Here is a 15,952-nt window from a genome sequence, read left to right on the forward strand (position 1 = left end):
TAGTTTCAGTTACTGTCAGTGTCAGCGACACTCTCGGCAGTGTTTGCTCAGATTTCCCTGGGGCTCCACAGTGATTGGTCTTGGAGGTTATGGGGGAGGGATCCTCTGGGTTGAAAGTTGGGGGCTGCGGCTCATCTTTGGTTTTGCAACTGGGGCCAGTAAAAATCAACCGTTGTTTCTCTGCGGTCCAGTCCTGCTTTTCTTTCTTCTGCCCTGATGACTGGGCCCTTCCATTCAGCGCGGGGAGCTCACAGCAGTCCCAAGCAGGCTGATCAGGGAAGTCGTCACACCTTCATCCTTCCCACTCCTCCTGCAGGTAGCTCCGGTGGCTGTGAGGGGCAGCTTCTTTATTTCTCCCAGACCACCTCCAGATACCCGGGGATCTGACCTGTGGTAGCTCTTATGCGCAGATTCCACGCTCAGACATGCTGGTGTGCAGTTCAGGTGTTTTTTGTTGAATTTTAGATGTTCGGTTTGTTGTTGTTTCAAAGGAGGAGAACTGGGGATGTCTCTTACTCCACCATGTTTCTGCAAAAGTTCTATATCCTTATGTTTTAAAGTGTCTCTTGTGAACAGTTTACAGTTGGATTTTTCCCCCCAATCTCAAAATCTTCATCTTTTAACTTAAACATTTAATCTACTTACATTTCATGTATTTACTGATATATTTGGATTTAAATCTATTTTTTGCTTTCAATTTTACTTGTTTTTTTCTTCTTTCTTTCCTCTCTTTGGATTTGTTGATTTTTTTAAGACTTCATTTTTCCTTTATTAATTTAGAAGTTATACAGCCTATTTCCATTCTCTTATTGTTTATCCTAAAATTTTCACCATGACTTTTAGCTTACCAAAGCTTACTATCAATCAATACTTTTAACCTCTTCCATGACATTTACCTAACTCCTGACTTTTATTCGTTTGTTATCATGTATTTTAACTATATTTTAAATCTCAACAAAATATTGTTTTACATAGTAAATGTACATTTACAATTATCCAAATATTTACCCTTTTGTTTTTCACTTGCATTTCTGACCTTCTGTCTGGAATAATTTTCCATCTACTTGAAGTACATCCTTTGGAATTTCATTTTGCTTAAGTATGCTAATGCAAAAGTCTTTTAGTTTGGTTGTCTGAGATTTTTTAATTTTATTCTTTTTTCAGTAGAAAAATTATTAAAAGAAAGTGGAAATGACCCAGATGTCCATGAATAGAATAGGTTAAATAAATTGTGATAGAATCAGAAAATAAAATAAGACAATGTAAAAAAACAAGCCACTGATAAGAGACAACATGAATATATCTCACAGATATAATACCGAATAAAAGAAGCCAGAAAATATGTACTGAGCATGTATTGCATATTCCATTTATATAAAGTTCAGAAACAGGCAAAATGAATATGTAATATTAGCATAAGGACAGTGGTAACCTTTGGTGGCAGATGGACTGCAAGAGAACATGAGGAAGGATTCAGGATGCTATTTATCAGGTGTGCTCAGTGTGGTATATTCACTGAGCTGCACACATTTATATGTGCTCTTTTCTCTCTGAATGCTTCAATGAGAGTAACACAGAGAAATCAACAGAAGAAGTTAACTAGGTAGGTCAAAATGTTACCAGTTAAGTGTCAGAAAAGCAGGTTTGACACTGTAGATCCCAGCATGCTTCCCAAATCTGGCACAGAATTTGAATAAACACCTCTATTGTTGACATTGAGCACTAAATGCAGCTGTTGGCTTGTGAAAGCCTCTGCGTGGGATATGCAGGTAGCACAATCTGACACTGGATTATTTACGTACTTGTTTATTTCTTGTCTTCCCCAACTAGCACGTGATCCCACTGCAAGCATACAGTAAACGCTCAATGAATACTTATTAGATGTGTTTACCTTTATATCCTTTCAAAATTGAGCAAAATTCACATTCTTGCAGATACATTCTTCACCGTTATTCTTTAAAGATATTTTTGCTGAGTATGGAACTTAGATTGACAGTTGATTTCTTCCAGTACATTGGAGATACCTTTCCACTAGCTTTTGGCTTCTACTGTCACATTTTAGAAGGGAGCTGTCAATCTAACTATTTTTAGGATATGTTTATTTTTTCTGGCTGCTTTTTACAACTGAAGGGATGCAAGCCCAAATAGCAAAAGCACAATGGCTAATTTATTTACAGTTCATCTTTACCCTATAGGGGTTATGCTTTAGGATCCTCCCTTAAATTTAGGACTCATTTCTCAGATTCTCTGCCTTGGTTGAGCCTGGGTTTTGACATATAATTCCCTGACCCTCTGAAGGTCCCCAAGACACATAGCAATTTCACAGCAGCTTACTTAATACCAGAAAATATTTTCCAGGTAAATGGGGTTTTATGTGCTTAGCTTAACCTTTTTTGGTACAGGACTTATCAAAGATTTTTAGACTGATAATTTCTTGTTTGCTCTTTACTGTTTTCAAGCAAGATCTCTGTTTTTACTATGTTGTTCAGCTTTTTTAGTAGCTCTCACTGGAATGTTGGCTTTAGTTTGCTAACTTGCTACTACTAGAATATCTGAAGCCTCTTCATTCTTTTATAGAACTGCATAAACTTTCATTATATATATCTACCAGAATTTATTTAATCAATCTCATACTGAAAAAGCTGTTTCCAATCTTTTGCTGTTTGAATCAATGCTAGAATGAATAACCTTACATATATTTCATTTCACATGAAGACATTGTATTTCTTTCATTTTTATATCCCTAGCCTCTGAATGTTGCCTAGCACATAAGTGCTCAGAAACACTTGTTGAATATATGCAAGCAGAATGAAATGGCAGTTCTGCTGATCTAATCTCATATATATTTTTTGTCTTTGATAATACTTATTAGCTGCCTTTATCCTATCCATTAGTGGGATCTGATAGCCAAAAGAGATGCCATTTTATCTGATACCATTTTGACTCTGTTTCTATGTTTTTGTGTCCTTTTCCTTCATAGGTCACAAAAGAAGAAGAGACACCCCATGGATAACTTCAGGTCAGACTTCATTCAGACCACTAAGAGAAGCAGAGTGACTTAAATTTATCCAACACCGGACTTGCATTTTGGAAACAGAAAATCATGGGTGTAAGAAAGAATGGAGTTGGGACAGATTGAAAGACAGATGGATGAACACGCACAGAGCTTTGCAAACTGAATTAATCAGAAAAGGTCAGGCTCCTGTCACTGCTTGTTATCTGTCTCTCCTTCTAACATATCTCCCACTAGTGTGTTAGAAGTAATTTCCAGCCTCCTGGAAAGAATTACAACTTAGAACAATTGCTTTTCAGAATGCATGTGACATGGGAAAAGTCAAAAATATCAAACAATCCAAGTTGATTTTCTCTTTGATTTTCCAATACTGATCTTTTTTTATTTCCTGTCACATTTTATATTTCTAAATATTATACCATTTCTGCACATACAAAGCATAAAGTGGAGAAAGGCTTGGGAATTACATAGTTTGTTTTATAAACAGAGCCTGCAATTGGAATCTGGGCCCAAAAGTTATTCTTTTGACTTCAAATTTTCCAAACTGTCAAAAATAATCAAGGAAACCAGATCATCTGTTTATATTTTTTAAATCACCAGAGTATTGATTTTCACAAATGTGCCTTTTGCTCATCTAGGTCCCAAATATAATTTCAAGTGGTATCAAGAGGGACTAGAACATTATGTATCAAAAACACATCTGCTTAAGTACAAAAAAAAAAAAGCAGCAATAGAATAAAGAGACGGTTCTCTACAAAGGAATAAAAGTACCCTACTGACAAGCATTAGCTACACAGGACAGTGGGTGCTTTGGGGATGTTAAAAAAAGGCCAGGATTCTCTCCCTATGCCAGCAATGAGGATTTCTTTTTGCTGTTGTTTTTCTTTGTTTTTGTCCAAAGGCCAATTCAGGAAAATTTGCAGGCTGGACTTTTTTTCTCATTCAAAATGAAAATAGTTTTATTGCATTCTGTGGGGGGAAAAAAGCACTCTTCCTAAAAGTTATGATGACAAACAAGATAACAGGCACTGTTTTTAGCACTAACATGCTAACAGGAAGTAGGAAGAAGGCAGGAGGTACTTTTTGCTGTTTCTATCAGGAAAGTTTCGATTTTGGTTCTAGATCACCATTCAGATGACCTTGAATTTCCCAGAGAAAATCACTCTCCAAGTTCATATTTTCTATCCAGCCTAGATAAAAATCACAGGATACCTCTAAATATAGGTATACTTTTGTCCCTTAATAGTAGTTTGCAATTTTTTCCAGCTACTAGATGAATTTCAATCTGTATAACTTTATGAGACAATTTACCCTCGAGGTACTCGTGTATGAGTTGCCCAGGGATCCAGCCTTGTATTTTTGTGAACTACATGCCACCCACTCAGACCATAAGCCCGTGACCCCTGCCAAAAAAATCACTCAAACATCTTCCTGGAAAAAAACAAAACAAAATCTCTGGAAGTAACTACACATCATCTTAAGGAAACACTTTCTATAATGTAGGGGTTCTATAGGAAAAACACCATTCCATTTCCTAATAACTTTCCTTTGACAAATTACCTTTATTCGACTAATATTTATCAAATGCCTGTAACAGCCAACTGTAGTACTCTGAGCTTTTCATTATGAGAATGAAGTTAAATACCCACCCTGGCAAAGTGGTCATTTCCAAGAAGTGTTTGCAAAATAATGGGCAGCTGCTTTTCTAGATGAAGCTTAAGGCAGAGTTGCGTCAGCTCCTCCCGGTCCAGAAAGCCTGTCCCTGTGGTATCACAGCTGCTGTAGACTTCCTTGAGCTGTGAAACATAGTGGTTCTCTTCTTCTTCATCCATCCCATAGCAGGCTGAAAATGCCAGGGGAAAAACAACAACAGTGGTACACAATTACTGTCATACCTCATGCATTCTTCCACTGTTATGATCTCAGGTGATATAGTACAGGTGCAGGGTAGGAGATGTGTGTGTGGGCAAAGGGCATCCATGACTCTCTTAAGTTTAAGTGGGACTGGGAAGAATCAGCTCCACCTTTGCAGGAGAGGCCAGAAACATGCTGCTAGAGAGCTGGTCCTCCTTCACAAGAACTAGATTTCTTTGTTCACTAAAAAAAAAAAAAAAAATCTATTACAGAATAATCAGGAAAAAGAGGTAAGCATAAAAAGAAATAAAATCATCTAAAATTTCACCACCTAAAAACTCATTAGTAATATTGTGGCAAATATACATTCTAATTTTTCTCTATACATATACAAGTATGGTTTTTTTCCTTACAAATATAAGAAAAAATAAAAACTCCAATAAAAATAGAGGACATCAATAAACAAATCACAAAAGAAAAATATATTGTTAATAACCATCTAAAACTGTTCAAATTAAAACAAAGAGATACTATTTGTGACTGTCATATTATCAAGAATAAAAACTTTCACTACTAACCGAGGCTCCCAGAGAAGGGGAATCTCACAATTCCTGAAGGAAGTGACAATTAAAAAATGTTTCAAGAGGGCATTTTGTCTATATGTCAAAATTTTTTTCAATATTTTAATTACCTGACCTTGTTATTTCACATACATGAAATTCCTTACAGAAGCTCCTTGTACTAAAGGAAACAGTACTATAGACAAAGAGTTCATTGGAGTATTATTTATATAAGGAAACAAAAAGAAAACAACCTAAAATATCCAACAAAAGAAGAGTTTGCTAAATTATAGTGCATTTATATAGTAGACTATGAAAGTCTTGAAAATTACATTTCTTAAGAATAATAGCATAAGAAGTATATTGATAAAATATCAAGGCAGGATAGAAACTGTTTATAATAATAGAGCTAATATTCTTACTGGTCAATATACATATAATAATTCATTTATGGCTCATAACATTTCTATCAAGAAAATTCTGTAACTTTCTATGAGAAAATATATTCAAAAAAGAGCAAAGAAAAAAAGAAAAATACATCAAAATAGTGTGGGATGATTTTGTGGTGCTATATATTTATATTTTCTATTTTACATATTTTTATATTTCTTAAAATTTTATAACAAGCAGAACACTTTATAACCAGAAAAATGGTATTAAAACACAAAAACATTAAGATCCTAAAGATATTAGGATGAACCATATAAATTGCCATTATTTGACCATTTTGACACACAAAAATGGCAATTTCATTATGGTTCAGCCTATTATATAGACACAGGACCTAAGGGACAATTCTAAAAAGAAGAAATATGACAAGTAAACAAACATGGAAAATCAAGCAAGTTCATTAATATTCAATGCACAAACATGAAACAATAAAGCAACAACTTTTACTAATTAGGTATAGCATGCATTCCTTGAATGCCGTAATTATAAAGCTGTAATTTTGAAATGGTCAGTGATGGTCACTCTCCACAGCCCACATGGGGCAGAGATGGGGCTTATCAGCATGAGAACTGCATGAGGGATCAAGCCCTGTTCACATCAACCTCCAAGCGGAAAATGTGCATGCACATCATCTCACTCAGGGAAACAACAGAATTGATGAAATAAAAAAGCTGGCACTGTGTAGAATCTTCGTAGTGATGTTTCACTGCAATTTCAGGTGAGATGGCTCCCCTGAGCTTTTTCCCCACCAGCTTTATTGAAGTAGAATAGACAATTAGTTGCTCATATTTACAGTGTATAGTTCAAGTAGTTCAGTTGTACAGCATAGTGATTCGAGATCTACATAACTCATGAAGTGGTCGTCACTCCATTAAATCTAGTACCCAGTTTCAGTTGTACAGCATAGTAATTCAAGATCTATATAACTCATGAAGTGGTCACCCCATGAAATCTAGTACCCTTCTTCCCCTTTACATATTTTTTTACAACATCGTTGACTATTTTCCTTATGCTGCACTTTATATCTTCATGACTATTTTGTATCTATCCCTTTGTACTTCTTAAACCCTTTGCCCTTTTCACTATCTCCCCAAACCCTCTCCCATTTAGTATCCCTCTAAATATTCTCTGTATCTATGAGTTTATTTCCACTTTTGTTGTTGTTATTTTTTTCTTTATTCCACATGAACGTGAAATCATGCAATATCTGTCTTCCTCTATTTGACTTATTTCATTCAGCACAGTAACCTCTAGGTCCATCAAGGCAATATCTTTTTCTATCCCCTTCCTTTTAGTCTGTGTGTGTCTTTTAATCTGAAGCGAGTCTCTTGTAGGCAGCGTATGTAGGGATCTTGTTTTCTTATCCATTCAGCCACCCTATCTTTTGGCTGGAGCACTTAACTCTTTTCCACTTGAGGTATTTGTTGATAGGAATGTAGTTATTACCATTCTTTATTCCTGTTTTGGATACATGTTTTTTCTTCTTAACGAAGTCCTTCCAACATTACCTTGATGCTGATGAATTCCTTTAGATTATTTTTGTCTGGGAAGGTCTTTATCTGTCCTTTGACTCTAAATGATAGCTTTGCTGGGTAAAGTATTCTTGGTTGTAGATCCTGGGCTTTCATCACTTTGAATATTTTGTGCCAGGCCCTTCTGGCCTTCTTTTGAGAAATTAGCTACTTGGGTGATCTTATGAGTGCTCCCTTATAAATAACTAATTGCTTTTCTCTTGCTGCTTTTAAGAGTCTCTCTTTGTCTTTAAAATTTGGCATTTTAATTATCATGTGTCTTGGTGTGACCCTCTTTGGTTTTTTTTTTTGTTTTGTTTTTTTTTTTTGGATTTTCTTTCCTGGGGTTATATGTCTATTTCTTTCACCAGGTTAGGGAAGTTTTCCATCATTATTTCTTCAAATATATATTCAACTTCTTGTTCTCCCTCTTCAGGTATCCCTATGACATGGATATTGTTACCCTCAATTTTGTCCCATAGGCTCCTTAAATTATTATTATACTCTTGGTTACATTTTTCTTGCCATTCTGATTGGGTGTCCTTGGCTTCCCCATCCTCTATATTGGTGGTTTGACCCTCTTCTTCATCCATTGTGTTGACTACCTCTAATATACCCTTCATCTCAGATAATGTATTCTTCATTTCTGACTGGTTCCCTTTTATAGTTTCCATTTCCATTTTTACATTTTTTTACCTCTTTGTTAAAGTTCTCACTGAGTTCATCCAACTTCTCTTAATTTCATTGAGCATCTTTATAACTAATGTTTTGAATTTTGCATTTGTTAGATTGCTTGACTCCACTATTCCTAGATCTCTGTTCTGTTCTTTCATATGGTTTCTGCTTCTTTGTCTTCCCATTTTGGCTGCCTTTCCGTGTCTGTTTCTAAGTACTAAGCAAAGCTCCTAAGTCTCTTGGTCTTATTAGCATGACTTTGTATGGTAGGTGTTCAGCAGCATAGTCCTGAGAGGACAGCTGCAGGACAAGTTCAGCCCCAGGCTGCACCCCTCCAGGACCACCTCTTAAGATTCAGCAAGCAATCCACAGATGCTGTGCTTACAGTTGCCTCAAGAGGCCACGCCAGAAACCAAAGCCAGCTGCCACCAGTGTGAGTCTTGGCACTGCTCAGCAAGTGGCACAGGACTCCCCAGTGACACCACTAGATATGGCTTGGGTAGGGCCGTGAGTTGAGGGAGGTGAAGTTTCAAAGAATCCTCTGGGCGGAGTGTCCTGCTATCCAGTTTGATGACCTCTCAGCTATGGCAGCGGGCTGAGTCCGCACACTGGAAGTGAGGAGGGCTCAACAGAGGAACAATGGATACTGCCGGCACTTCTGTCTAGGTGAAAGCCTCACTTCTGGCTCTCTCTCCAACAACTCAGTGTCCCGCTGAGTCCCTGGTGCCCCCACGAACAGCCGACCCAGTGCTGGTGCTCAGAGCAAGCAGGTCCTTCACCAAAGTCTGGTCGCAGACATGGCCCCCTTAAAAGGAAGGTCTGCAGCTGCTAGCTGCAGCTGTCATAGCCTCTGTCTCACTTAGCCACTGGGGACCGGGCAGTCTCACATCTTTACCCCCTCCCACCTCCAACCATTGCAGGGTGATTTCTTATTTCTCTCCCTAGTTGTAGGGCTTCTGTTCATCTAGACCCCAGGTGACTCTGCTTGCTGACTGCTCCATGTTTCTTTCCATCACAACTTTGATGTGGTCGCAAGAGGGGATGAACGAAGCTTCTATCATCTATGCCATTTTGCCCCTAATTTCCACTGAGCTCTTAATGGAAATCCTACTGATCAGCTGTCAAAAGAACCAGTACTCATCCTGTGGATGAACAAACTGGTTCACGGTTTCATTTCATGTAAAATAACTTGCTCAGCAAGCTGTGTGGGCCTGCCTTATCTGCTCATCAAATCATTCATTCACTTTTCAGATAGGAGCACGGAAGTTAAGAAAGGGCAAAAAAAGGGATGAAACTGTGAACATATGTCCCTCTCCCAGACTGTTTAGAGAATGAAAATGGACAGAAGAAAAAGGAAAACATAAGCAATAAATTAGAAAACAAACTACTGATATTTATAAATTCTAATTTTTGATAACCCGGAAGTAAAATGACAGAACTTAACAGTAAAAAAGACAAGTGGCCAAATTCACAGTATCTGAAAGCCAAAGAATTAGGGCACAGAGGATAATAAGTGACCAGGGAACCCAACTGCAGAGCTAACCACACTCGCACCTCCACGTTGCTCCTGTTGCCCAGACTCTCCTTGCTGCCCTGCCTGTTCCTCCATCTTTTTCTATTTTACCTTAACTCTAAGCAATTCAAGAAATTAGAAGTATATCAAGTAACCTAAAGCAATATACAGATTCAATGCAATCCCTATTCAAATGCCAATGGCATTCCTCTCAGAACTAGAACAACTAATCTTAAAATTTACATGGAACCACAAAAAACCCTGAATAGCCAAAGAAACCTTGAGAAAGAACAAAGTGGGATATATGCTCCCCGATTTCAAACTACACTACAAAGCTACAATAATTGTGCTGGCTGGAAAATTACTGTTTAGCTATCGCCCATGGGAACATAACGCTCTAACAATAAGCTTTCTGCTTCTGTACCCACCGCTTGTACAACCGACCTGTGGGTTGACAGTTAATAAAAAGAAGAAAAATAGACTTGTGTGTTCAAACAGGATGAAGAATGGGGTTTAGGGCTTAAAAACTCTGTACCTCTACATTTTGGGGCTGCTTAATTTGGGGTCTGCGTACCCCTGGCAGACCCAGCTGGCTGAATAAAGAGTGTGTTTCCTATAACTCACCGATTTCTGATGGTCCATGTGTCTATTGGGGGCTGGCGGCTACAACATAATCAAAAACAGTATGGTACTGGCATAAGAACATATATAGAGATCAATGGAATAGAACAGAGACCAGAAATAAATCCTTGTTTATATGGTCAGTAATTTACAGCGAAGGAGGCAAGAATATTCAATGGGGTAAAGATAGTCTCTTCAATAAGTGGTGTTGGGAAAAGTAAACAGATACATGCAAACAAAATGAAACCAGACCACTTTCTTACACTATATACAAAACAAAACAAAACAAAACAAAAAAAACCCACCTCAAAACGGACTAAAGATTTAAATGCAAAATGCAAAACCATGAAACTTATAAAACATAGGCAGTAAACTCTCTGAAACTGCTCTTACTAACTGAAAATCACGTATGTGATAAGGTAACCCAGAACATGTAACAAACTCCTATAACTCAACAATAAAAAGCTAGTAACCTGATTGAAAAATGGGCAAAAGACTTGAATAGGCATTTCTCCAAAGACATACAAGTGGCCAGCAAGCATACGAAAAGGTTCTCAACAGCTGTAATCATTAGAGAAATGTAAATCAAAACCACAATGAGATATTATCATTCCCATTAGAATGGCCACTATAAAATTAAAAAACAACAACAATACAGAAAACAAGTGCTGGGGAAGATCTGAAGAAACTAGAATGCTGTTTACTGTTAGTGGGAATGTAAACTGGTGCAACTGCTATGGAAAACAGGATAAAGATTCTTCAAAAAAACTAAAAATAAAATTGTCATGAGCTATCAATCACACTTCTTGGTATTTATCCAAAAGAACTGAAAGCAGGATCTCAAAGAAATATTTGCACTGCCATGTTTGTTGATCATTCACAATAGCCAAGAGATAGAAATGGCCCAAATTGACAAATGAATGGATAAAGAAAATACACACACAATAAATGAAATGTTATTCAGTCTTTAGAAGGAAGAAAATTCTGAAACACAAATGAACCTCAAGGACATTTTGTCGAGCAAAATAAGACAGTCACAAAAGAACAAGTACTGTATGATCCCACTTATATGAGATATTTAGAGTAGTCAAAATCTTGGAAGAGTAGGATGGTAGTTGCAAGTGGCTAGGGGATGGGAAAATGGGAGGGAATGTTCAATGAGTATAGTTTCAGTTTTGCAAGATGAAAAGTTCTAGAGATCTATTGCACAACAATGTACATATAGTTAACACTAGTGAACTCTACCTGGTAAAGAGAGTAAACTTTATATTATGGCTTTTTTCCAAGATCAAAAATTTTTAAATAATAAAAAATGTTTTTTAAAAAAGCTCAAAATTTGATGGCTTGCTTTCTAAAATTGGTTCTATTCTAGGACAGACTTATCTGTATTTTCTTCTTCCTTAAAAAAAAAAAAATCAATCCCAAAGCTCCAGGCATCCTCCATAAACAAAGAAAGAGAACCAGTTTTAGGGAAGGGGGATTACTGGAATAATATAATATTTTTCCAAGCAGACAAATGGCAAAGTCCCACCATGTGGGACAAGGACAAACACACATGCACCAAGTACAACCTCATGAAATTTCAGAACAAGCCACAAAATTGTCTAAAGAGAAAAGAGCAATCCCACACTCACAGCACCAGAGGCTGGAGTGGTACAGCAAGGACTCTCAACATCAAGACAGAGAGTTTGACATCCTGAGGAAAGATTATTTTCAACCTAATCTGGAAGCTACCAATATTTTACTTGAGCAAATTGAGGGACTAACGAACAGAGACTCATGGACATGGACAATAGACTAGTGGTTATCAGAGGGTGGTGGGAGGGGAGGAGAAGGGGGAGTGGGGAGCCGATGGGGTAAAAGGGGTCAAATATGTGGTGACAGAAAGAAATCTAACTATGGAAGACGAACATGCAATGCAATATATATATGCCTTACAGTTAAATTGTACACTTGAAACTTACTGGATTTCGTTAACCAATGTCACCCCCCAAAAAAATAAATTAAAAAAAAAAAGAGGAAAACGCAAGATCAAGGATAGGTCACATGCAAGTAGTGGAGACTTACAGGAGGTGTCAATGTAAGAAACATCCAAACCTGTAGAGAATTTTTAGAAGAGTTTATTTGAGCCAAATGGACTTCATATGCCAGGGAGCAATATCTCAAACACTCCAAAGAATTAACAGCTTTGTAGCTTCTGTTTATACATTTGATTGAGGGAACAGAAGGAAAACTACATGAAGGTGAGAGGAAGTAACACTAGGGATGGGATTAGAGAGTAGTTAAGATTATGTGCTCTCTTGAGGGATCTGAAAGGGGGCGTTTCTGAAGGGGTGTTAATCTAGATGCACGGAAACAATGAACAGGGCTTGCTTAAAGCCAAGATAAGCCTTTTAGCAAAGAAGTTGTATGCCTGGGGCGTGACTACTCACAAGGACCTGCCCAGTTAGCAATTTATAATCAGATCATTCTGTGAGGTTACTTTCCATAGAATCCTTTTTTTTTTTTTTTGGTCTACAGAGGGCACCTCTGAGCAGACCCAGAGGTCAACCCACACAAAACAGATACTAGGGAACCAACAACAGGTCCTATGTACAAGTGACCATTTGAAAAATAACAGATAGGTTTATGACAGAGCTAATAGAGCATTTGGAAAAGAATAAGCACTTTAAAAAGTAAATAAGTAACAACTAAAAAAACATTAACCTCTATAAAGTCAAACTTGGCACGAGAATGCAAATGTAATCGTGCTCCACACAACATGACAGTGTGGCAATCAGGCAGCACTACCCTCCACTGGGGTGACAGGAAAGCCTTGAGGTGGCAGCGGCATCTGAGGTAACAGCTCTGGAATGTAGCAAGGGGAGGTGGTTTAGGACAGGGGACTTGCAGGAGTAAACAGTTCTGGAGAGATATGGGTACCTCAAGATGCTCTGTCCCATTTATGGCCCGGAGTGGTATTTCACAGGCCTCCATAAGACAACTACAGAAAGGAGTCATAATAAGTGCCTACCACTTCCATTTTCGCTGTGCATTTTTTTCTCCCTTTTTGGCTCCCTCCTCTCCCTCTTCTTCATCTCTCCCCTCTCTTAATTTCTCAATCTCTCTCCACTTCTCCTCCCTCTCTCTCCAGGAACTGGCCGCCTCTACCCCACTAATAGTGAAGGCCTGGGTCAGATACTGAGGGTTATCTGAGTGAAAGACACCCTGACTTGAGACATTGCTCTCAGGTGAACTCTGGCCAGTCCAAACCCTGCAATATCAATTGAAAGATAAACATATAGCATCATCCAAAACAGGAGTAAACAGCAGGGAGGGGATTAGTGTGGCCTTTCCAGCTCAGGTCACTGTCATCTAAGCGGAATAATCACTAAACTAAGAGAATTTGTGTTTTCATTTAGTTTTCTTCCTCTGAGAGAAGCTATACCTTCTCATGAAGCCCACGTGTGCATACATACACTTCTGCTCTTGCCTTATGACATTCTGAAACAGCCTCACTCCAGCAGAGCTGGCAACCCCCCAAAAGGAAGCAGTTCTGTTATCTCGGGTTTGAGTATCGACTACTGCGGTCTGATTTCCTGATCGCACAGACCTACCTCTTGTAAAAATGATATAAGGGTATATTTTTATTTTCCCCACAAAATGAATTACACCAAAATTTGCTTTTCTAGTTCTCTTAGTTTGTCTGTCCAAGCTTCCTCTGGACCTAAACCTGATGTACATGACAAACAGCATGTGGGGTGTCTCCAGAAAGATAGTCATGGTTCCTTGGTCTGTCAACCTGTGGCTGGCCGACTGGGGTAGCCAGTGCTAGGCAGGGATAGGGGCATAGCAGCGTCCTACAAGCTCAGACACAAAGGGTGGGGACAGAAGACACTAGGTAGGGGATCAAATCCTATTTCTACAAATGTCTTACTAAAAAACTGCTTCTCCTTCCCCCTCCAGAAAGCAATCAACCTAAAGTACAGAATATTAAGGTGAGAAAGACCCCTGCCCAACTGAGAACCTACAATACATCAACCACAGGAATCTTGTTTGGACTCCTCAGGCCTGCTTGTGAGGCCAGAGGCCAGAAAACCCCTTCCCCTATAACCCTATAACAGGGCTCTGGGAAGGAGAAAAGAAACACAGCAGTACAGTTCCCTGAACTCAGCTGGGGTCTGGGGTGGAGTATAGGCCTCAAGGCAAAGTGGTTGTTATAAATAATAAATGCTCCAGGAGGTTCAAGGGCCTCTCTAGTTTCTTCATCATCTGAACTAAATTATTTAATCCTACTCAGGATTCCACATATGCATAAAATGTTTACACACCAGAAAACATCTGAAAACCAGGCCAATCGGTAAATGAATGCAGAACTTGGACAAAATACAGATAAAGAGAAGCACTTGGTTACTCATGGTTTTTTATTCTTTTGAAATTGGAGACAGTAGAATCTCAATAATTCTAATGCTATAAAGCTCAATTTAAAATACAAGCATAAACTTTGCTATCAGGTGAAGCAGAACCTTGTTTTCACCCTGGGGAGAAGAACTTGCCCCCAAACCACCTGGATGCCAGACAGTGACAAATGCCACTGGCAGGCACTCTGCAGAACAATGCAGCCCTCTGGAGGCCAACAGAGCAATGTGTTGGGTTTGCATTTAACTGATGCACAATGATGAGGAAATTTAATCTGTGCCCCTAGGAACCTGCTGAGTATTGAGAATAGGAATGACAATCATGGTTTCTTAGAGCAGCTAGGGGTGCTGATATTTGTGGACCCAGAGTATTATAACAGGAAACAGTTCCAAACAAGGCCCTTCATAAAAACCTGCTCATCCATAATGACTAGGACCAAAGGTAGCCATTCTAGGGCAGTTTATTCTTTATCTAGAAAGATATTACAACCTTATTAAATATTGAAGCCAGTCCTTGGGTTCTAGCAAAGCAGACCTCAACGCCACCTTAAACAGCCTTGCAGTTAGTAATCAACATTCATAATTTTGAGCTTTTATGATTAATTTATGCATTAACTTTTCATGTTTTTTTCCTTGTATTTCAAAATTTATACTATTTATTTACTTTGCCTACGTAGGCCTTAAATAGTAGCAATAAGGCTTGAGAAGTTATCTTTTTAATCGAAGAGATTCTCCAGTCTCAACACTATAAACATAAATTAATACCACATTTAATTGGTAGACATTTAGACTAAAAACTATAAGGATATCAAATTCTAAAACTGTCCTAGAAAACCTATTTTTCTGAAGTCTCATAAAGAAGACATTGTGGTACATACAATGTCAAATTCTAGGGTAAGAGTGTCGTTTTAACATGGGCTCTTTCTAGCTCTGTGGACAAGTTACTTCAACTCTCTGTTCCTCAGCACCTCAGCAGGGTGTTGTGGGAATTAAAGGAGCTATATTAAGCATTTAAATTTGTTAAATAAGTAATGAGACCAGTGTGTGGCATATGGAAATTACTGAATAAACACTGGCATCTCCACTGTTACACAGGCAGAGATACATCTGTCTGGAGATACATCTGCCTGTGTAACAGTGGAGATGCCAGTGTTTATTCAGTAATTTCCATATGCCACACACTGGTCTTTATATATATATATATATATATATATATATATATATATATATATATATATATATATATATATATATATATATCTGTAATCATCTATAAACTCGGTAGGTATCCATGGCTTTCAAAATAAACAATGAATATACAGATAATCATGTAAATTTCCATTATATGACAATATATG

General features: G+C 38.0%; 1 protein-coding gene across 5 annotated transcripts in view; it reads right to left on the reverse strand.

Moving 5' to 3' along the window:
- NINL (ninein like) overlaps positions 1 to 15,952 on the reverse strand; it is a 145,464-nt gene that overhangs the window by 68,889 nt on the left and 60,623 nt on the right. For 4 of the 5 annotated variants that reach the window (XR_005648841.1, XM_039843552.1, XM_039843551.1 and 1 more), the window contains exon 2: positions 4,663 to 4,856. Coding sequence is in view for 4 of the 5 variants with exons in the window: in XM_039843552.1 (XP_039699486.1) it covers positions 4,663 to 4,845 (183 nt within the window). In the remaining variant the exon portion in view is untranslated. Of the gene's footprint in view, positions 1 to 4,662; positions 4,857 to 5,037; positions 5,111 to 15,952 lie in introns of all 5 variants that reach the window. The other variant, XM_039843550.1, reaches the window with a different exon arrangement.

The sequence above is a fragment of the Pteropus medius genome, unplaced genomic scaffold, assembly GCF_902729225.1.
Source record: "Pteropus medius unplaced genomic scaffold, Ma_sr-lr_union100, whole genome shotgun sequence".
Taxonomy (NCBI): domain Eukaryota; kingdom Metazoa; phylum Chordata; class Mammalia; order Chiroptera; family Pteropodidae; genus Pteropus; species Pteropus medius.